The 24,680-nt window shown below is 40.3% G+C and overlaps 2 protein-coding genes across 2 annotated transcripts; one reads left to right on the top strand and one right to left on the bottom strand.

Annotated features, from left to right (window-relative positions):
• The first annotated feature begins 702 nt into the window (after nucleotides 1–702).
• On the top strand, nucleotides 703–5,694 carry LOC149827472 (actin-like). Its single transcript, XM_090020327.1, has 4 exons — nucleotides 703–1,020; nucleotides 2,311–2,707; nucleotides 3,882–4,486; nucleotides 5,590–5,694. The coding sequence occupies exons 1-4, from the start codon at nucleotides 961–963 to the stop codon at nucleotides 5,653–5,655; spliced, it is 1,128 nt and encodes a 375-aa protein (XP_089876453.1). The 5' UTR covers nucleotides 703–960; the 3' UTR covers nucleotides 5,656–5,694.
• A 16,046-nt stretch (nucleotides 5,695–21,740) lies between these two features.
• LOC149827473 (exocyst complex component EXO70A1-like) lies at nucleotides 21,741–24,352 on the bottom strand. The gene has a single exon (XM_090020328.1). The coding sequence runs from the start codon at nucleotides 24,285–24,287 to the stop codon at nucleotides 22,461–22,463; it is 1,827 nt and encodes a 608-aa protein (XP_089876454.1). The 5' UTR covers nucleotides 24,288–24,352; the 3' UTR covers nucleotides 21,741–22,460.
• Nucleotides 24,353–24,680: the final 328 nt, after the last annotated feature.

Genomic DNA, 24,680 nt, shown 5'->3' on the forward strand with positions numbered 1-24,680 from the left:
GAAAATCATGTGTTTTTTAAACTTGTGAAAAACTTCTAGCAAAACATGGGAAACCGTTTTCCATCGAGTGAGAAGTCCGTTTCATATCATATGGGAAACCTACTTACGTTATATGATAAACATATTTCTCTTAATTGGAAACATGTTTCCTTATTTTTCTACAAGTTTTTCTTGAATAAGATTTTTTTCAATGAAAAGTTGAGATATATGTGTTATTCAAAATTTTAATTACTTATTTTAATTATAACCAATGTAATCATATATTTTATAAAAAAATTAATTCATACTATTTAACATAATATCAGTAAAAATGTAAAATTTATGTAAACTTATAATATTTTTCATCCATATTGTTACATTTGCACTTTTGAACCACACAATATATATATATATATATATATATATATATATATATATATATATATATCCCGTTTCCCGTTTCACATGAATTTTAGAAAATCGCGTTTTCCGCTTCTCGTTTGCATTTCTCTTATTGGCAACCTTGGTCAGCAGTAATGGAGCTGCATGCTAAGCATCCAGCGCCGCTGCATGAAAATGGCTCTTAAAAAAATTAGCAATAAATCATATTATGTCCTAAAAAAATCGAAAGAAAAAAGAAACTGTAGCACTTTTAAGAAATCTTTTTCTCATATAAAGTAGGGGTCACCTCCCTGGGCTTGGCCCCTGTGGGAAGCCTTGCCGAGTTGCCGTATGGGGAGGAGCTGTAAAGCTGCTTTTTTCGGTTTTTGTTCTCCGAGATGCAGAGAGCTTTGCACCCAAGAAAAACATTTTCTCCTTTGGATACCATAACATCTCTCTCTCTGCAATTTCATCATCAGAATCATCAACATCATCACCACAAGATTTTTTAGACTGCCTGATATCAAAAATAAAGGAATCCCCCGGTACCATCAACATCTTCATCTCAAGATTGGCTGATAAAGTGCTCATCTGATCAAGATGGATGAGGGTGACAAAATTCGAGCGATTGTTTGTGACAATGGATCAGGCACACTAAAGGTAATGATCAAATAAGTTTGTTTTTTCTTTTTTTCTTTTACATTTGATTGATGGTGGTGGGTTTTCTTAGATTTATGGATACCAACTAACTAAAATGTTAGGAAATTTCACTTTGACATATTTTTTGGCATGTTTTGTAATAGTTCTAGGCATTATGTGGAAAAAGAAAAAATATATATAAGTGGATACCAGGAAGGCTTGTAATGGCATCGGAAAATCATTAGATTTTGATTATTATTTTCAATACAGGGAAGAGTTAATAAACTCTACAAAAAGTTCATATTGGTAATACTGGACATGTCTCAGTCTCTTCTGACATCAGTATCAAATATGGATGAGGGCTGGTTATTTAGTTGATCACAGAACATCACAATGTTGAACTTATGTCATACACCATTCATCTTTGAGATGGATTTCTGCCTGATAATTGGTCTATGTTAACATCCTATGTATACCTTTTTCCTTCTTTGAGATGCATGTCTTTGTTATTGTAACTCTGCTTGCAGCACCAGTCATCCTAAACGACACAGCTACATAAATGCTTGAATTTCTTCCCTTTTACCCCCTTTTCTAACCAAGTTCATTTAAAGAGGTTTTCTATTTCCAATGTAAGGAAATTGTCTCATCTGTTCCGAGAATCGTATTCTTGAAAATTGAGTGGAGTTGCTTGGATGGTGGTTCTGTATTTGCATCCTATATATTCTTTTCTATATGTTTGAGATGCATGTCTTGGTTATAATGACTCCTCTTCAGCATCAGTCATTTTGACAGCCATATAAAGCTTTGGTTTTTCCTTTTCTTCCCTATGTTAACCAGTTTGATAGTATAAGGAATTCAATTTCCAAGTAATTGAATTACATGTACATTTTGAGAATCAAATGGAATTAGCCAATTAGATGCGACAATCTAACTGACAAAGAGAATTCAGTTTGATTCAAGTCCAGTTCCATTGCATTCTGTAAATCCAAAAACACCCTTATTAAGTGGGCTGATTGTGTAAAACCTGTATTTAAGAGTTTCCGTGAATCCACTACACCGAACATGAAACGATCCCTGTTTGGCATCCAAAGTGGGCAGTAGCTTCTACTGCAGAGCATATGATTGTCCTGTATATTGGTTTCACAGTAACCTGCAAAAGCAGGGTTTTACCTGATCTTCTCTCTTATATCCAAGTTTACTCATTTGGTGTCCTAGAGACGAGTTACTGAACTGCTTAACACTAAGCCTTCAAAACATAGATGAACCATGTTGCCTTGATCCTAAAGACCTCTTTTCATGATTCAATGCTAGGCAGGATTTGCTGGTGATGATGCACCTTGTGTCATCTTTCCTAGTGTGATCGGACGGCGAAAGAACAGGAGCATGAATGCCAGCATCGCAAACATGAAGGATGTCTATGTAGGTGAGGAGGCTCAAGCCAAGAGAGGTGTCCTCTTGCTAAAGTATCCAATAGAGCATGGCATAGTTAGAGACTGGGAAGGCATGGAGTGTATGTGGCAGCACACATATGAAAAGGAGCTGTCGGCACGTGCAGAAGAGCAACCAGTTCTCATGACGGAAGCCCCCCTAAATCCAAAGGCTAATCGTGAGAAGTTGATCGAGATCATGTTCGAGAAATTCAATGTCCCGGCAAGCTATGTAGCAGTCCAGGCAGTCTTAGCTCTCTATGCTAGTGGGCGCACAACTGGTTTGGGCCTCCTCACCTTGGTTTGAAATATAGGACTAGAGTCGAGCTAGATGCACTTTGTGCTCTACTTGGTCCATGCCAATACATTACTTATTGACTTAAGACTTGGGTTGTCTAGATTATGGTTTTGCTATATTTTGCAATGACTTGGTCAGTTTGTCCCAAGCCCATCTCAATGTTGGTCTAGTGAGATGTAGGCGTGACTTCAAAAACCAACCTTCTCAAGGTTCAACCTATCTGCAGGCCCTAACTCAAGGGTTTGACATGGTTGAAGTTGTCTGCTTGTGTTTTCATGTGGTTCAACCATGGGTAGTGCTTTATAACCCAAGTCTGCATGGACTTGAGCCATGCCAAATGAAACTAGAATAAACATCTGTGCAGATTCAGCTATGCTCTTCAATACTGTTCAGGTGCTTGCTGAAGCTTCACAAGCTGTCCTGACTCTAGTTGATTGAGACTTTGGCTGAGTCACAAATAACTTTAACTTGGCTATCAATCAGAGACCTTACATATGGATGCACGAACTCAAGCATAGGGAGTTAAAAGGGGCTAGATTCAGTTTGGATCTATCTGTGACTGAGTTCAACCTAATTATCTGAGTTTGATCATATTTGATTCACATTCAAAACTTTAGCACCAGTCTTTTCAGATTTAGCCTTTCTGAAAATCTGCGTTTCACATATAATAGCTCAGAGCTTGTCAATATTTGTACTTGAATCAGATAAATTTAGTATGAGAAAACTATAACCTTACCTTGCAGGAACTCTCAGACTGATGTATACAGATCCAGGTCTGTTTGATGTCTGAATACTTCAGTCATCAAGCAGACACCTTGATAAGAATCCAACATCAGGTTGTCTCTTCAATTTTGTTGTCTTAGATTGACTGTTGCTGTTACTATTTTTCAATTTTCTCTAAACAAATTAAGGAAAAATCATCATGTGCATTTAGTATAAGTGCAGAAATTCATCTGTTGGACCCTAAGGATGCTTCTCATTAGTTAGGACAGAATCTTTGGTCACTAGTTCCATTCACATAGGCTCATACTATGCTTGAGTTCATGTGAAACATGCTCTAGTGCTCCTATGCATGACCATGACCAACTTCATGTAGTCTAATGTTATGCAACCATAGCTGCAAAATGACACTTCTCTAAGACTATATGCCCACACAGGGATTGTGATGGACTCAGGAGAAGGTGTGACTCACGTGGTTCCCATCTATGAAGGGTATGCCCTCCCACATGCCATCTATAGGGTTGACCTCGCCGGCAAGGATCTCACTGGCACCCTCGAAAAGTCGCTAATGGAAGATGGCCACGTGTTCTCCACATCAGCAGAGAAAGAGATCGTTCGTGACATAAAGGAAAAGCTAGCCTATGTGGCATTTGACTTTAAGCAGGAGATGGCTTCATCTGGAGAGAGCTCGTGCCTGTACGAGTTGCCGGATGGTCAGGTCATAACATTGGGCTCGAGTCGGTTCAGCTGCACTGAGATCCTGTTCGAGCCTAGTTGGATTGGCATGGAGTCATGTGGGTTGCATGAAGCTGTATCTAGGTCCATAAGGAAGTGTGACATTGACCTGAGGAGGGAGATGTATGCAAACGTTGTGTTGAGTGGTGGGACCACCATGCTACCTGGGTTGGCCAATAGGCTTGCTAAGGAGATCAAGGAAATGGCTCCACCAACCATGAGAATAAGGGTGGTTGCCCCTCCAGACAGGCAGTACAGTGTTTGGATTGGTGGCTCAATCCTGGCTTCCCTCAGCAGTTTCCAACAGGTATGTGGTATCTCCTTTTTAGTAGTGCATCACCACCGTTCATCCATGACATATTTCTGTCTTATTGATTAAGATTCAAAGATAGCATTGTCCAGTGGGACTTACCAAACATGATTCAATCCTGAGCATTCAAATTTGTGATCAATTGAGAATATTAGGCAGCTAGTGGAAATGGGCATTGCATCAGTTCAGCCAGTATGATTTGGACTGGACTTGGGTTGGGTATTTGATGCTTGGCCCAGCCTGCTCCTTGACAAACTGGACTTGACCAGCCTGACGGCTGATCCATTTTAAGGAATGAATCGGTCAGCTCCCTGCCCACATTTATTTCATTGAAAGGCTGATAGGCCACGGGCAGTCTGGACCATTTGGGCTGAGCTTGGGCAGGGATTTTGAGGCATGGCCTGGTCCAGCCCTTTTGCGGTCTCTATTTGACTGGTTGTGGTCCATAAAGCGCCGCCTGCCCACCCTAACTGTTAGTGTGCCAGATCTATTGGATCTAACCGTGTATCAGCTACCTGGTCTAAACCAGGAGGCATCTGGTTGGGATGGGACAGGTCCTAGGCCCACTTAGACCTGGATCCAGTGAGGGTTCTTAACTGGGTACAAACCATTGTTTCATTTTCTGACCTTTTGGATGCTCAATCCCCATGATGCCTTCTGTGGCATGTATGAACTTGGGAACTCTTGGACAAGATGTAAAAGGTTACTTGCTCCTTATCCAACCCATTTGCATGTACATAATGGAAGAATTTCATAAAGTCCAACGTGGGTCATGCCCTGTTGAACTCAGATCCAAACACATGGGCTGATCACATCTTGATAAAGACCCACTTGAAGGAATCTATAGTTAAATTTTAACAGGGCCCCCAGTGGAGCAGCCAAAACAGATAATATCACGTCTATAGATTAGGGGCCTGACATTATAACCCGTGCCTGGACCGGGTCCAATTCTCACCAAATCATTCATATTCTGAGTTATTGTGGTCACTGTGCATGTTTTTTTTGAGTTTGTTCTATCAAAAAAAAAATCATGCACTGTGCATGATTCAACTCTTTGTCTCTCTCTCGTGCTGACATGTATGTTGCTGTTTGTTTCTCAGATGTGGATCACTAAGGAGGATTACGTGGAGTTCGGTGCCTCAGTTGTACATATGAAATGTTTTTAGAAAAGATTCTTGCATTATAATAAAAAGAATTTCGAAAGCACATGGAAAAACATTTTTTGAATGATCTCTCTCTCTCTATATATAGCTGCTAACCACTTTTTTATGGTTATATATAGCTGCTAACTACTTTTCTAGTTAACCATCATGTTAACCGGGCCTTCGAAGGAATTTTTCATGTTTTTCTTAAATCTGACCATGTGTTCTACACGCTTGATTTTACAGAAGACTCTTGGATCATCTTATTCCGATATGAAGGTAGGTTTTGTAAGGTTTAAAAAATGGATGGTCTAAGATTTTTCTAAATATTCAAGGCTTAAGAAATCATGTCATCCAAAAAACATGATCCAAGTGTTAAATCGATCCTGCCAACGCATATGTACTAACTTTGGGAGAACCCTTGAAAGTTTAGTTGTCCCGGTGGTTAGCAGCTACCACATTATATATATATATATATATATATATATATATATATATATATAAGAACTGAAAATATGGGCATTTCCAACACTTTTTTTGCAAATAGAACCATGTGGATGTGATTGTCCTGTTGAATTTGCTAGGAATCAATCATTGGATCTATGTATTTTTGATGAAAAAATATGATTTTTGAATGCTTGAATATTTATTAAGAATATGAGCCATTGATTTTAAAGCCTTAGAAAAACTCATTTAAGCATCAAAATTGGATGATTCAAGAGTGCATTCTTATGAAACCTATCTTGTAGATGGCATAAAAAATTATGGTTCACAAATTAGTTCTCATATTTCCAATGACTCATTAATATATGTTTGTCAACCAAATATCCTTACTGTTATGAACCTGGATTTTTATAGGTCTTTTTTACATTTTTAAATTTTTTTTACCGTATGGATGTGATGTAGACGCTTGGTTTTATATAAACACTTTTGGATCATCCAATTGCAATGTATAAAACGGATCTTTTAAGGGTTGAAAATCAACTGTTTAGAATTTTCATAAATATTTAAGCATAAAAAATTATATTTCTTGATCAATTTATGATAGATCCAATAGTTGATTGCTAGCAAATGGACCTTGGCGAATGCATCTAGAGAGTTAGATTTATAAAAAAACTTGTGAAATTCTCATTTCATACCAGCAAACATATTTGATTGGTAAACATACTCCAGTTTTCATATATATACTCTGATAATGTGAGTAATGGGTCCGTGCTAAACCACATTGGTGATAAATCAGAGCTAAAATGCCTTAATCGTCCGTCCATCACGCTCATTGATGGATGAACAACGTACAAAAAATGCAAAAATTGCATGAAAAATGCAAATTTTGGGCAAAAAGACTTTTATTGGCACTTTTAGTGCCCAGATAAAAGCGGGGCACATTTTTGAAAAAGGTCTTTAGTGCGTTGCTAAAGGGTTTTTTATGCAATTTTTTTTGTATTAATTGACCGTCCATCAACGCCCATGATGGACGGTCAGCATGCTTTAGCATCGAATGGGTTCAACACACACCCATTTCTCTATAACATTAAACTAGTGTTTAACATCAAATAGATTTAATTTTATAAAAATAACTAAAATACCCTTAAAAGAATGATACTTTTTTGAAAACAAATGGCTACTTTTTTTTATCATTGTAGGTCTTTTAAACTTGAAGTAAATTGAAAAAGGCAAACACTTTTTAAAAAAAGTAACTTTATGAATGAATCAAATTTATTTTTTTGACCTAAAAAGGTAACTATATTTTTTTTTAAAATGCTACTTTTTAAAAGTATTTTAGTTATTTTACCAAGATTGAATTTATCTAATGTTAAACACAATTAGTTTAATGTAACGTATATAAATATAGTCTTTGGTTGAGGTGTTCATATGAAATCAATGAATTGAAACTTATAAGTGAAGTTGTTTTTTACCCAACCCTCCCTGGTATCTATTCAACATGGTTATAATTGTTAGAGTTCATTGTGAAGAGCACCATACTTACCAAACTACAAAGACACAAGCACACGCTATTTAACGTGGTTCGATCAATGGGATCTACTTCCACTGATGATGGCCTCTCACTCTTTTACTCATGCATGAATAGGTGAAAGGACCTATATATATATATATATATATATAAGAGTACAAGATTGTGGAGTGGAATCCCTCTCCTAGGAATACGTTTTTTGAGAGATAAACTCCTCCTTGATTACAAGTATTCACACTATAATTGAACTCTTCTAAGTTTTGTCTCACGAGGACTCCTTTACATGGATAAACTTCTTGAATTATATGATTTTTTATCTTTGAGAATCTTTCATATTTCTCACACTCATTTCCTTGACCGGGGACACAAGCTTGTCATGGAACCTTGATTAAAGTCTTGTTGTTGTACACAATTAACGTTGATCGGATCAACGATAATTGTGTGGATAGAGAGGTGGTTCACATGGGAAGTGATAACGTTAGAGTCCTGCATGCTAATTGAGTTTTGCACAATGTTAATAGAGTGTTGCACCTTCTTCTCTTTATCTTTATCTCTAACATTCCCTTGCAAGCTCAACATCCGGGGGGAAGAGTTCAAGTTGAGCTTGTTCCTGAAGAACTTAAATTGAGTCATTGGCAACGGTTTGCTAAGAAGATTTACAATTTGATCGCAGGAGGACAAATTTTGAACACGTACTTGTCCTTTGGCCACCTTTTTCCAAACGAAGCTGACATCGATTTCGATGTGCTTGCTTCAATTATGAACTGTGGGGTGAGCAGATAGATGGTGCTGACATTGTCACAGCAAATGGTTGGAGGAGAGGGTAATGATATTCCATGTTTTTGAAGTAAAAAGTAACTAGGTGACTTATGCAAAAAGCATTGGCTAGAGCTCTTTATTTGGCCTGGAGCAAGATAAAATATGTTGTTTTCCAGAACTCCAAGATACCAGATTCAGTCTAAGGTACAGAGCATAGTCAGAAGTAGATTGACGAGCATCCGAGCATCCAGCTTAATTTGCATATGAATAACAAAAATATCTTGCGATTTGGAGAGCCTAAACAGGTGGCCGTATTGAATGGAGAATTTTTAGATATCTCAAGATACGTTTGACTTAATTTTGTCCAGTGCTCAGTAGTTGGACGGTTAATGAATATTTTAGTCACGCTGAAGGAAATATCAGGCTTGGTTAATCGTGAGACATTTGAGTGCTCCAACTATACTATAATAGAGAGTAGGATTTTCAAATTCAGTTTCACTCGTGGTGGAAAGTTTACTCGACGCAGACCTTGGTGTGGAGATTGGCTTAACGTCAAGCATGTTAGAGGAGGTCCAAGATGTACTTTCTCTGTGAAAGAACAAACCCTGCCTGAGCGTAACATGCTTCTATACCAAAAAAGTAATGTAACTTGCCAAGATCCTTAAGAGCAAATTGTTTTCCAATAAAAAAAACCAAATTGTTGATGTAAGAGTTGCAATTAACACGTACCAAAATATAGATCTGCATTTTATCTTTATGAGATATAAACAAGGAAGGATCAGTCTTAGAACCCATGATACTATGATGAACCAATGCATTACTGAGCACTTAAACCATGCACGAGGCGCCTGTTTTAAACCATATAGAGCCTTTTTTAATTTGCATACATAATTGAAAAACTGTAGATGTAACACCTCGAATTTTCAAAACAAAACAAAGTTAAAATTTTCATGATTTTCTTTTTTTTTTTTTTTGCAGCGGAACTTAGAAAAGCTTTTAGCAACGAAATCAGACGATAATGAGTCATCAATTTTAGAAAACTCCAAGTAAGCCACAGGTATGTGGTCAAGCTCTCCTTGACCACGAGGTGTTCCATTTATCAAAACTACTTGTTTATTACAAACATCAATGCTTGGAAAAACAATATTTAGTTTTAATAAAGAAAACAATACAACCCTACCAAGAGAAACCCTGAAACTCGATGCCGCCTTGCTCCGCATATCGCAACGCAGGTTCAACACCTGAAATCCCCATTAAACAGTGTCAGAACCACTGATGGTTTGATAAGAAAATAATTATACATCCATTCAAATCAAGTAAATGCAATGACCACTCAGGGTCACAATTCGCAATAACGACGCTCAAGTCTCCACGACTTAAAGTATATCGCAAGAGCGTCCTCAGAGCTATGAGTTGAACAATTCGCTCAAGTTTTCATGACTTAGCGTGAGCCTCTTCAGGGCTGTGATTTGAATATCGCGCTTAAGTTTCCATGACTTAACATAAGCCTCTCCAGGGCCTCAATTGGGATGTCAAAGCTCAAGTCTTCATACTTGGCACATCTGTATCCTACGAACCTAAACGCAAGCTACTCAAGCTTTGCTTGGTCGTGCAGATACAACATGGGTCTTTGCTCTATCGGTTCAGTAGTATACCGATCATGACACATTGCTTAAGGTTATGTAGGACTTGACACAACAACGTTCATTCACTCATACATTCATACATCGTTGAACCTAGAGCTAATGCATTGTTTCGATATTATTCATTTCACCCCCATGTACGTGGGAGAATTTTTGTCCAAGCATCAACGCGATGTTTTGGGGGTTGATTATTCCATGCATTTTAGATACCCCAGAGGTTTGTTGACCCTATCCATGATAGGGCGGTAAGCTCGTACCGAGAGAACCCTACTAGGCCAGTTCAGATGCATCCTCTACTATAGTAGTTGGGTTCAATCCTTAGATAATTTAAGGATAACCACAACCTCAAACCCCTTGAGTGACTGGGATCTCATTGAACTCTATTAGGTTTATAATCAAATACATGTCACTCGAACTGTACCGTCATCGTCTGCCATGGTAAGTGATAGTTCTGAAGGGGTCTGCCGGTCTTATGATTACTTATCGGATATGCGTATGCCGCTCGAGCAGCCAGTGCCTCCCGTACTGAGGATATATGTACCCGACTCCATTCAGTAATTCCCCTTAACATGATCTTTGACCACGGGGTTCATTCAGACTTTAATTCTTATTCATATGTATGCTTGACTCTGCTCTCCGCATCTACGACCATCACGAGCATCTCACCTCTTTTGGGTGGACAACATACTCTGACACAACGACCCTTACGAGTTTAGTTGTGTATCAGTATCTCAATGAGCTACATATGACATGATCTTAATGGTTCGACTGCTCAGCGTGAATCATCACAACGAGCAGTTAACCTAGTCAAAGCACGACAACTACTCTTGCTTTACGACCCTTACGATTAAAGTGCCCTTACAGGCGAACATGAAAACGAATAATTCTGGCAGCGTTCCAACAATAGGGCATCCTCGTGCCATTCAACTGATTTTGGCAACTCTCTTGCAATCATTTCGACAGTACATCCCCTGCTTTGACGGCAGGAGTGAGTTGAACCTTTCTACATTGTAGAAAGTACTTGACGGAATATGAGCAACATTTCCTATGTATGATGGAGTAACATGCTACTCTCTTTTCGGGCTTAGTTGAGCTTCTTCAAAATTTTTTGCAGCACTCCCTCTCTTTAACTGAGGAAGCATGCGTTTCTTTTAATCTCGATGGACATCTTTTCAGAATTCCTACAACACTTCTCCTCTTTGACGAGAAAATCGCTACGCTTTAACTCAGGAATGGATGCGCACTGTTGTACGTACTTTGCATCCATCAAGGTTTGATAGAACCTTGGGCCATATCTAGGCCATGCGTAAGTGACTTAGATCTTTATGAAAAAGCAATTTTGCGCAAAGGCAAAGCCTTTTCAATATGGTCTTCATTCGTCAAACAAAATCTTGATCGAGGAGCGACAATGAAATCACATTGGCGATTTGGAGTTGATCTTCATTTGAACGCTTATTTATGCGCACTATATGTAGTATAAGCAAAAGCTTGTGCTTTATATGGCAACGACGTAAAGGAGTGCATATACATATTGTTCGGGGGGTAAAACCGAATAAAATATCTTACATATATAGGTGCAGAAAGTATGAGCTTGAGCATCGTTCGATGTGACAATAAGATAAAATGCGCAATTTAAGTGCATAATGTAAACTGCAGAAAGCAGAAGCCTTGACATTATATAACACGATGACAAGACAAAATACAATATACACGAGAATCAATATCCAACGATAGTCGCAAGATGAGCGCGTGAACACTGAAGTATCTTAGAGGGCTCAATCAAGGACTAGGGCGAGATACCATTTTTAAGAACGCATATACTGCGTATTCAAATATATATATCCGACGATAGTCACAAGGCGAGCGCGTAAACACCAAAGTGTCCTAGAGGACTCAACCAAGGACTAGGGTCAGATACTACTTCAGAAGGTATACACCATATATAAACAAGTAAATACTTGAGAGAGATGAATCAACAAAGCGAACTTACTTTAAATCAGGGAAGAAACAACTTCAGAAGGCTCCGACTACTTCAAACAAGGTTCTATCTTTCCTTCGAAAGGTCAGACTGGGTCAGATGAGTTCGACCTAGTTGAGAAAGAGGAAGAGCAGGTCAAACTGCTAAACCTAAGTGGTTTGAACCAAACTGGGCTTGGTCCAAGTTAACTGGGTCAAGCAGGTTCAGTCTTAGCCCAAGTAGGCTGGATCTGGGTCAAGTGAACCAAACCAGGTTTTGGAACAAAAAAGAATTTTGACTTTGACTAAACCCAACTAGGTTCAAGCCAAGTCAAGTGGGTTTGGACCAGGTCAGGTGGGTTCAGACAAGGTCAAGCAGGCTTAGGCTAGGTCAGGCAGACTCAGACCAAGTGGGCTAGGTAGGGGAGGTTTAGGAGAGAGAAGGAGAGGGGGGGGGGACATTTTTTATGAGAAGAGAGAGAGGAGGCAAGGTTATTTATAGCTAAGAAAACTTAGCTTCTAAGTTATATTTTTCTCATTTTGCCCCTAGCTTTCCGAATAAAGATAGGAGGTTCCTTTTGAGGTAGGGCCCACATGAGATATTTTCATAGGATATTTTGTGGGTTTCACAAGATATTTTATGAGAAATATTTTTGTAGATCCCACCAACATTTCTGTGGGTCTCACAAAAATTTTGGGCTTTTGGCAATTTTTTTCCAAAATTTTTTTGAGTACGCCATTATCTTTGTATTGACATAACTAAGAAAGTTGGCTCATACAAATCTCTTGATTTTATTTAAAGAAGAAGTTATGACTCCCTGACGGTTTGAGCATATATTTGCGAAGATACAAATATCCTAAGTATAACTAGTTCATACAAATCGATTCGATTCATATTCCAAATTTAGATGCTATTTTCACTTGAAATGCCTCATGAATTTATTCAAAATTTTTGCTGAAAAATTATAGGTCTTACATCATTACCCCCTTCGTCCACGAAATTCAGTTAAGAGTACTGCGTGAAGAACTCAGAATATTTTTCTCGTATATTAGATTCATAGTGTTATTCACTTAGTTCAGCATCGTATTCATTACAATCATAACCTTATATCATAATCTATGATCAATGAGGGTATGTTTCTCATATCTGAGTTCAAATTATGCTGCAACAATGACAACTTTTGTTGAATCGATGCTCTTCTAACTGGCTATTACTCATAGCCATTCGGTGTAACTATTTAATACACCCAGATCATTTTCACAAGGTTTAACCATATCAGATCAAGTCCATTGTTAGATTACCTGATCTTGGAAACGTACTTTCTCACATGTTTGTCTTTGTCAGACTTACCTGATATTGGATCAGTACACCCTCACAAAATCATACTAGCCAAGCTACTGGTTTTAGAACATGTACACTCACGTAGAGCTGTACATCCTCATAGGCTCGCCCTGACTAGACTGTCTGATTTTAAATATGTAAAACCTTACAAGACTCTTCCTGGGAATAATTCCTTGATGGTTTATTTTATTGACTTTTAGCGTTCTAATTACGCAAATTAAATTTCTCATTCATAGGATCTATAACCACCAATTTGGGCATAAGTACTTAAAATTCGATTTGACAAATCTAAAATTACTTTAGAGAACAAGAATACATATCGATCCAGATGACCGTACACAAGGTCATGATCCTCTTGTCTCGAGCATTCATTGGATCTTGTCTTCCGATTGTTTTTACCCAACACAACTCTATCTATCAAGGTATTCAAATTTCTTGATATGGTCATTATTCGTGAGTTGTTCGATTGACACCACATAGACACGACCTGACACAGGTTTCTGCTTTGCCCTAGGTAGTGACAGTTGTTGTTGTTGTGTTTGTTGAGAGGATCCTCTAGATCCCATGTTTTCTGTTAAAGATCTAAGGCCTTCTTGCGATATTCTCTTATACGATGCCCTGGTTTGCCGCAATATAGGCAATTTGTTGTATCGCGAGGACAAACCCCTTCGAGGTGATCTGAACTACACCTTGAGCAATGAAAATTGGATTATTGATAAGACTGATTGACTTCTACCATCTGTGATGGCCGCTCGGTCGGTGAAGCAAAGTTTCCTACTTAAAAATCCCTCTTATAAAAATATGGTCGTGATTCCTGGCCACCTGAGAATGTTCTCTTGTTGTTCTCATTGTGAGGCGAGGTTGGTTTCTGCCTTGTTTCACGAATGGCAGACACAAGTTTATTGAGTGTCTCTAGTAGGAACCTATGTGTACGAGACTCCTCGTTCGACATGATTCTCCTTGTTGTAGAAGTCATCTATAGTTTGACAAGGGTTTACCCGGTCAGAGAGTATAAAATCATACTTACAGTGCGATATCGCAAACATGACGAATCTTGAATCATGTTTCTCATACACTTGCTCTGATATCAATTCTGTAACGCCTCAGATTTTTAAAACAAAGCTAAGTTAAAATTTTCATGAATTTCTTATTTTTTTCTTTGCAGCGAAACTTAGAAAAGCTTTTAGCAGCGAAATTAGATGATAATGAGTTGTCAATTTTAGAAAACTCCAAGTAAGTCACAGGTATGTGGCCAATCTCTTTGACCACCGAGGTGTTTCATTTATCAAAACTACTTGTTTATTACAAACATCACTGCTTGAAAAAGCAATACTTAGTTTTAATAAATAAAGCGGTACAACTCTGTCTATAGAAACCCTAAAACTCGATGCCGCCTTGCTCCACATATCGCAACGCAGATTCAACACCTAAAATTCCCATTAAACGGGGTCAGAACTACTGATGGTCTGATAAGCAAGCAATCATACATCCATTCAACTCAAGTAAATGCATTGACCACTCAGGATCATAGTTCATAATAACGACGTTCAAGTCTCCATGACTTAGCATATATCGCAAGAGCCTCCTCAGGGCTATGGGTTGAACACTTTGCTCAAGTTTTCATGACTTATCGTGAGCCTCTTCAGAGCTGTGATTTGAATATCACGCTCAAGTCGCCACGACTTAGCGTAAGCCTCTCCAGGGCCTCTATTGGGATGTCAAAGCTCAAGTCTTCATACTTAGCACATCCGTATCCTACGAACCTAAATGCAAGCTACTCGAGCTTCGCTTGGTCGTGCAAATACAACACGGGTCTTTGCTCTATCGATCTAGTAGTATATCGACCATGACACCTTGCTTAAGGTTATGCAGGACTTAACACAACAACGTTCATTCACTCATACATTTATACATCGCTGAACCTAGAGCTAATGTATTGTTTCGATATTATTCCTTTCACCCCCTGATACGCAGGAGAATTTTTGTTCAGGCATCAATGTGACGCTCTAGGGGTTGATTATTTCATGTATTTTAGATACTCGAGAGGCCTGTTGATCCTATCCATGATATGGCGGTAAGCTCGTACCAGAAGAACTTTACTAAGTCGGTTCGGATGCATCCTCTACTATAGTAGTTGGGTTCAATCCTTAGATAATTTAAGGATAACCATGACCTCAAACCTCTTGAGTGATTGAGGTCTCATTGAACTCTATCAGGTTCATAATCAAATACATGTCACTCGGGCTGTACCATCACTGTCTGCCATGGTGAGCGATAGTCTTAAAGGGGTCTGTCGATCTTACAATTACTTATCAGATATGCGCATGCCGCTCGGGTAGTCAGTGCCTCCCGCATTGAGGACATATGTTCCCAACCCCATTCAGTAGTCCTTCCTAACATGATCTTTGACCACGGGGTTTATTCAGACTTTAAGTCTTATTCATATGCATGCTTGACTCTGCTCTCGGCATCTGCGGCCATACGAACATCTCACTTCTTTCGGGTGGACAATGTACTCAAACACGACGACCCTTACGAGTTTAGTTGTGTATCAGTATCTCAATGAGCAAGCATATGACATGATCTCAATGGATCGACTGCTCAGCGCGAATCATCGCAATGAGCAGTTGACCTAGTCAAGGTGCGACAACTACTCTAGCTCTGCGACCCTTACGAGTAAAGTGTCCTTACAGACAAACATGAAAATGAGTCATTCTGGTAGTGTTCCAACAATAGGGGGATCCTCGTGCCATTCAACTGATTTTGGTAACTTTCTTGCCAACTATTTCGACAACACTTCCTTTGCTTCGACGACAAGAGTGAGTCGAACCTTTCTACATTATAGAAAGTACTTGACGGAATATGAGCAACACCTCCTCTGTATGATGGAGTAACATGCTACGCTCTTTTCAGGCTTAGTTGAACTTCTTCAGAATTTTCTGCAACACTTTTTCTCTTTGACAGAGAAATCACTAAGCTTTAACTCGAGAATGAATGCACACCATTGTGCGTACTTTGTATCCATCGAGGTTCGATAAAACCTTCAGTCATATCTAGGACATGCATAAGTGACTTACGTCTTTACGAAAAAATAATTTTGCATAAAAGCGAAGCCTTTTCAATAGAGGCTTCATTCGTCAAGCAGAATCTTGATCGAGGAGTGACAATAAAATCACATCGGTGATTTAGAGTTGATCTCCATTTGAAGTCTCATTTATGAGCATTATATGTAGTATAAGCAGAAACATGTGCTTTATATAACAGCGATGTAAAGAGTGCATATACATATTATTCGGGGGTGAAACCGAATACAATATCTTACATATATAATTGCAGAAAGTAGGAGCTTGGGCATCGTTCGATGCGATGGTAATACAAAATGCGTAATTTAAGTGCATAATGTAAATTGCAGAAAGCAGGAGCCTTGACATTATATTATGCGACGACAAAACAAAATACAATATACACGAGAATTAATATCCAACGATAGTCACAAGACGAGCGCATGAACACCGAAGTGTTCTAGAGGGCTCAACCAAGAACTAGAGTGAGATACCATTTTTAAGAACGCATATACTGCGTATTCAAACATATATATCTGACGATAGTCATAAGGCGAGCGCGTGAACACCGAAGTGTTCTAGAGGACTCAACCAAGGACTAGAGTCAGATACTACTTCAGAAGGTATACGCCATATATAAATAAGTAAATACTTGAGAGAGATGAATCAACGAAGCGAACTTACTTCAAATCAGGGAAGAAACGACTTCAGAAGGCTCCGACTGCTTCGAACAAGGTTCGATCTTTCCTTCGAGAAGTCAGACTGGGTGAAATAAGTTCGACCTAGTTGAGAAAGTGAAAGAGTAGGTCAAGCTGCTAAGCCTAAGTGGTTTAAATCAAACTGGGTTCGGTCCAAGGCAACTCGGTCAAGCAAGTTCAGTCTTAGTCCAAGTAAGCTGGGTCTGGGTCAAGTGAACCAAACCAGATTTTGGGACAAAAAAGGACTTTAACTTTGACTAAACCCAACTAGGTTCAAGCTAAGTCAAGTGGGTATGGATTAGATCAAGTGGGTGCAGACCAGGTCTGACAGACTCAGGCTAAGTCAGGCAGGCTCAGACCAAGTGGGCTAGGTAGGGGAGGTTCAGGAGAGAGAAGGAGAGGGGGGGGGGGGGGAGTTTTTTATGAGAAGAGAGAGAGGAGGCAAGGCTATTTATAGCCAAGAAAACTTAGCTTCTAAGTTATCTTTTTTCCATTTTGCCCCTAGCTTTCCGAATAAAGATAGGAGGTTCCTTTTGAGGTGGGGCCCGCATGAGATATTCTCATGGGATATTTTGTGGGTCCCACAATATATTTTCTGAGAAATATTTTTGTGGGTCCCACCAATATTTTTGTGGGTCCCACAAAAATTTTGGGTTTTGGGCGATTTTTTTTCTGAAATTTTTTTTAGTACGCCATTCTGTTCATATTGACGTAACTAAGAAGTTTGGCTCATACAAATCTCTTTGATTTTATTTAGGGAAGAAGTTATGACTCCCTAATAGTTTGAGCATATATTTGCGAAGATACGAATATCTTAAGTATAACTGATTCGTACAAATTGATTCGATTCATATTCCGAATTCAGATGCTATTTACACTTGAAATGCCTCATGAATTTTTTCAGAACTTTTACCAAACAATTATGGGTCTTACAATAGATTTTCAAATCCTGAACCATGATCACTTCTTCCTTCAAGTTGCCATTTAGGAAGAGTGTTCACATCAAGTTGCCTGACTTTCCTTCCTGCTCTTAGAGTCAAATTTTTTTTTATATTTTTCTAAAATTTTACCGTACCGATGTGATCTTGATGCTTAGTTTTGTAGAAATGAATTTTTAAATCATCTTATTAAGATGTATAGAAGGATCTTTTAAGGCATGAAAATTAATGGCTTAGAATTTTCATAAATATTCAAGTATACAAAATCACATTTCTTGATCCGATTATGATGATCCAATAGTCGATTACAAGCAAATGGAGCACGCTGAATGCATCCGCCGGGTTAGATTTGCAAAAACCCCTATGAAAATCTCGGTTTATACTAGTTTACATATTTTGCTGGTTTACATATTCCAGATTTTCCATTGATCCGTATGCACATCTGCACTAAAGACTTTCAACTCCTTGACGTGTATGTTGTTTGTTTTATATTTATGATTGTTACAAGATTTTACATAATTGTTTTTTTCCCTAATGCACATGCTTAAGGCATATTATCTTCCTTAATTTTGCATCGTGAATGACAATAGCCTCTCGAGTATCTTTTCTAGAATTTGATTCATCCATTTGTTAATTTTATCAAATTTTTTATTTTTTCAGTTTTTGTTCTACAATTGGCCTTTGGATCATTAGATTATGACATGTGAGGAAGTTTTTTGCAAGGCTTCAAAAATCAATGACACTTAATTTCTATAAATTTCAAGGCTTATAAAATTATATATTTTCATTGAAAAACATGATACAACAGTTGATTCCTAACAAATGCATTATGCTGAACACATTTGTGGGGTCTGATTTGCAAAACAAGGCCTGAAACATTACAACTTGGTGCAGACTATGATAGGGATGGTAGTAGACCGAGGGAAAATGAGGCCCAGTCCCGCCTCCCCGTTTGGACTGGGGATGGAGGTTAAAATCAAAACCTGTGCGGGGATAGACTTACGCTTTTACTTGCCCTGCCCCATCCCCGCCTTGCTCTGCCCTGCCCCGTCCCCGATCCTTCTTTAGAAATGGCAGTGGACCAAGAGGAAACGGGCCCCGCCCCATCTTGGCCCGTTTGGATTGGGGATGGAGGACATGAAACGGCGATGGAGGTTAAAATCAAAACCCGTGCAGGGATGGAGGGCAGGATTTTGAGAAGGGGCGGGGTGGAGATCTTGTCCCCTGCCCCCACCCCCACCCCCACCCGGTCCATTGTCATCCCTAACCATACAATATGGATAGTAGGAAGAAACCATTCGAGTTAATATATAATTATTTGTTTATTGGTCTGTCCCAAGCCACTTGAATATGGACCCGTATGGACCATATTAACTTGTGAAACTTTTGGTAATTTATGACACTTTTTGTAAATTAAGCTCATCGAAAATCATCTCTATGGTTTATTTAGTTGATAACATCCATCAGATGATTTTTTATTTTGTGTTAAAGCAGGTTTTTAAAAGAATCTAATGATCACAGTCCATATTGCACTAAAACTTTGATTCTAAGCATGTTTTCTAATGTATAAACTGTAATAAACACATTTATAGTTTCAAACTAATCAAAAGGACCTGTAATTATGAGTTCTTTAAGTGTGCCATACCGATCCATATTCAAATTGACCTGGGATGATTTTACTTGACTGTGTAGCTTGACCATACTGATGGATATGGGTCAGAGAATGTGGGACCCTTACAAATATGGGCGCAATTCATTCTATTCACCATGTAGATAGGGATGTAAATGATTTAGATTCGGTTTAGAGAACTGATCCAATCTGAGTTGGTTTAGTTGAATTCGGTAACCAAAACCGGATCTAGATGCTAATTGGAATAGGATTTGGTTGTAGCACACTTGCATCTGAGTCTGAATCCAAATCCGAGCCCGACTTAAGACTTGACAAGAACTGATCCGATTATATGCATATGTCTCATCTATTAAGATATATTTTTAAAAGTCAAATCGTATTTGGATTCAATATAGGAATTATCTTACATCTGACTATATTCAACCCGAGTTTGACCCATTTACTATATCCAGATTGAGCGTTATAGAGAAAATTCCTGATTCTCCCTGTGTCACATATAAATTCAATGATTTTCCATGTCTCAGGTCATATGCAAATTGAATAAATTAAGATACTTGAACGAGGTTTTGATCCAAATGGGGATCCTACCTGACTGATTCAATAAGAGCCTTGGTTCATACCTGGCTTTGTTGGGTCAAATCTGGTCCAATATAAGTCAAGATCCAACCAAGTGACACCCCAAGGTATGCTCCTATGCAAACTATTTCTTACATACATGCCCAAACTGGTCAATTGGCTCAATCCTTTTAGGTCCATTTTGGACTAATCCATCTTGAGTGCAGCTTCGTAAGGATGACTTCAGATCCAGAATAACTATATACATAGGGGAGTCAGATCCGATCAGGAAGAGCCAAAAATTGCGAAACTTTCATCCTGGAAATCCTTCATAGACCCTGAATCTGGACCGGATCCAATTAGCAGTCACATCTCCATCTGGAATTGGATATGCCTAAGCCTGATCCACAGGACTCAGATGAGATCCAACCCTAAGGTATTGTCTGGACGATTATTCACCTGCTCAGCCTATTTCTCAGGATAGGAATAACATGGTCCTATTACACCTGGTCCATTAGACTCATCGCGTAGCGTCCAATTGGTTCAATACGTACCTCTGGTTCTAAGTTGATCTGGATATGTTTATTGTGGTGGACCTGTTTAGATCCTATCAGTACCTGAACTGTTCTCTCTCTCTCTCTCTCTCTCTCTCTCTCTCTCTCTCTCTCTCTCTCTCTCTCTCTCTCTCTCTCTCTTTATTTGTATTCATGGCCATCTCAAACCCAACTGGAAGTTTGGAAACAACCCGTTCCCATACTGTGTCTGGGTCTGGTGTCCCTTAGAACCGGCCTGGTTTTGCTGCAGTCAAGGGCTGTCAAAGTGCCGGGCTTACCCGGACCCAACCCAGACCAAACCTTATAGGGTCTGGGTATGATGACAAATAAGAAGACACGATTAGGACCCGGGTCTGGACCCAAAGATTCGATTAATACATGAACCCGGGTATAGTTTGTGAAAATTTATACCAGACCCAAGCCCAACCCGAGTTTCGATTAGGACATGCAAATTTTCAATGTAAAAATGATAAAAAATATTATTTTACCGAATATGGTCCATGTCTGGTTCATGTAGTTCTTATCGGGTCCAGGTATGGTTTCTCTTATACTAGACCTGATTAGACCCGGGTCCGGATCTGATACCATACCCAAAAATCTGGTCCAAGTCTGGTTTCACCGGGGTCCGAAAAAATCCCAACCGGTTGACACCCCTAGTCAGGGGATGTAAATGGGTGGGATTTGGTTTGGATGTACTAATAACCCGAATCTGACATAATCAGATCTTGTGTAATTGGATTTAAAACGGATACTAATGGAACACGATACACTTTTAAGCGTGTTTAGTGCTTAGATGTTAGTTGTAGTCCGTTTTGGATGTGAGAATGTAAATCCGAATCCAACCCATTAGGTTATTGGATTTGGACTGTTTTAATCTGAATGATAACCAACACGTTGGATATTCAAATCGAACCCGATCCAATTGACATCCTCACACGGCTACACCACCAATGCCATTCAACGATTCAACATTCATAACAAAAAAACATCCTCGAAATGATTGAAAGAAAAACCTTGAAAAAATCACCACAACTTTTCTTTATTATTGCAAAACAAAAAAAAGAATCAAACAATCAATCCACCACTATTCTCATATCATGATATATACCAATGAAAACAACTGAAAATTTTATGTATATAAGTCCTATTGCCAGACCCACATCTCATTAACCTTTGCCTGAATCTGACCCACAGCTCAGCTCCAACCATGCAAACACAAAACCTTATCTGGACTATGACCCACTTCAACAACTGAGATCTGACCCAAATCCCCATTCCCACCGTGCTTAAAAAAACATCCAAACAAGCACATACCCCAACCCCTTAATCTCATCTATTCACCACCTTACCTACAATCTAAAACACTAAACCTTACTGGAACCTCCCCCAGACCCAAACACCAATCAAACAAACACAACTTAAAATACAGTTAACTAAATCTGACCTATATCCAATCCCCAATTGCCCTAGTAATACCCTAAAACCCGAAAACATGACCTAACTCCTTTCTACCCTACCATCCTATACTATACCCAAAATCCCATCACCCGCTTCCCCAAACCCCAAAGGCTTACTACACCCATAGATCCAATCTCCAACACTTCAAATCTCCAAAACAAACCCAACCCACTTTTCCCTACAGTCAAACTTAACCGACATGGCATGACCATTGACTCCCCTAAAAGCCACTGCCCTGGACCACACCCATCAGCTAACCCTCCTACCCTTGAGACTTCCTCCTGTTGAGCCCAGAACCAGGGGACCCTTCAAAGAAGTCCTCCAGTGCAGCCTCCAGGTCTTCCACAGAGTACTTGATGTAGACATCTGAGTGCCTCCCACCCTCCAAGTGGTGCCTGAACCTGCCCAAGAATCCCCTGTACGCTGGCAGCAGCTTCTCTGCAATACTGATCCTCAGCTCCTCCCTGAGCTGGGCATCAGGCACCTGCCAGCCGGCCTGGGAACGGTGAGTGTCGTCGAACGCGGCGTTGAACCCTTTGAACCTCTCCTTGAGTGCAGACTTGGACACCCCACTTGAGAACCCACCCCCAACATGGATCCCCTCATCCCTGAGCCAGCCCAGTATGGTCAACCAGGTTGCTCTCTGGTACCCTGTTGCGTGCTGCCTGACCCTTCCTGTGTGCCTCCTGAGCCGTGCATCTCCTATCATCTGGCGCAGCTCAGGTGAGCCCTTTACTTTTTGCACTATGTAGTGCAGGTTGTTCATCATGAAGAGGTGGGCTAGGGAGGGGTCCTTGTAAAGCTTGGCCTTGTTCTCTAGGTTGGCTTGTAGTATGGTTGCAATAAATACTAGATGGGAGGCCAGTGGTGAGGTCTCCCCTTCCCCATCCTCCCCATCCCCACTTGTCAAGTGGGGATCGGGAGGTTCGGCTTCGGAGTTCGGGTCGAGCCGGGGCCGTTGATTGATGAGCTTCGTCAGCGTCTGCGCATAGTCGCAGATCAGGCTGATGTAGTTCATGACGTACCGTGTGAGCGGGTGGATGGTCCCGCCGGGCACCGGCACTTTGGAGGTCTCGCGCTGGATCGCGTTCTCGAACTCGGTTAGCATCCCGCGTGCGGCCTCGCCCAGCCGGGTCTGGATCTCGCCTGCTTGGATTCGTATGGACTCAGTGGGTTTCGGCTGGAACACGGTCTCGATGTCTGGGAGGAGCTCGGAGACTGCATCATGGAGGTCGAGGATCTTGAAGAGCTTCTCCGGGGTCCGGCGGCTGATGCTGATAGCGTCTGCGAAGCCGAAGAGGCGACCGGCGGCACTGCGAGCTGCCTCGGCGAAGCAGGCATCACCGGCGCCGCTGCCGAGCGGAAAGATGAGGTCACAGAGGTGCCGCTCGCCAGCGAAGAGGACACGGATGCAGACACGGGAGGCGCGAATCCAGCGGTTGACGAGGGACTCGACGGTCGGCCAGTCAAGGCGCTGGACGTCGCCGATGCTGAGCCGTTCGATGCCTAGGCGGCCGAACGTCGAGTCCAGGATCGGCTTGCGGATGCTGCTGTAGGCCTGGATGCACTCGCGCGTGTAGCCTGCCGCGACCATCCGGGCCGCAATATTGCAGAGGTCATCGATTGCTTCAGCTGGGATCAGGTCTATCTCGCGTAGGATATCGGAAGATGATATCTTGGTCAGTCCGTTTCTTTTGCTTGCTGAAATTGTTGTTGTTTCTTTTTCTTCTTCTTCTTCTTCCCCTTCTTTGCCTTCCTCTTGATCTTCTTGGTACGAGTATGAAGAAAGATACAAAGTATCAGGCTCGGGCAGCGAGCTGTGAGAGATGAGTATATTTCTGAACTCATCCTCCAGCCTCGCCATCGCGAGCCGGATGGGGTCACGGCTCTCAGTGATGGAGGCCGTTTGCATGGAGTTGCAGATCAGATCCACCGCCGAGAGATATCGGTCGGCCTCATGCCTGTCGCCACCGTCGAAGATCATTCTGTCCCTTGCTTCATCTGAGGATGATGAGTCCCACCTCAAGATGAAGCTCTGTGCTGCTTGGAGCCCATCTGGTTCTTGGGGGACGTTTTCCGGTGGCTCCATGGCCTGAAAGGGGAGACTCAGTTTTTCTTCTTAGAGAGAGAGAGAGGTGAGTAATGACAGAACTACAATTCTCAAGATGCTTGGTGAGGCAGGTAAGGTTTTGTCGGAATGTGAAAAAGTCCAATCTTGGATCCATAAAGCAATTTCAAGATAATTTATTACTTTTCCCTATATATTGATAATTAAAACCCCTTAAATCCCTTCTTTTTTCATATCAGACATAATTGAGGTGGACAAAATGGTCCTCCACCGTGAGAACCAATATGCCCATGAACCTGAACTCTTTGTCAACTATAGGCATCACTTTTCCTGTTCTTTTCTGCATAGGTCATTTAAGTGACCAAGGGGCTGAAAATTCATTGGTTATTAAAAGTCGTTGCCTCAACAGTGAGA

The sequence above is a fragment of the Nuphar pumila genome, chromosome 10 (genome assembly GCF_984573655.1).
Source record: "Nuphar pumila chromosome 10, dmNupPumi1.hap1.1, whole genome shotgun sequence".
Classification (NCBI taxonomy): Eukaryota; Viridiplantae; Streptophyta; class Magnoliopsida; order Nymphaeales; family Nymphaeaceae; genus Nuphar; species Nuphar pumila.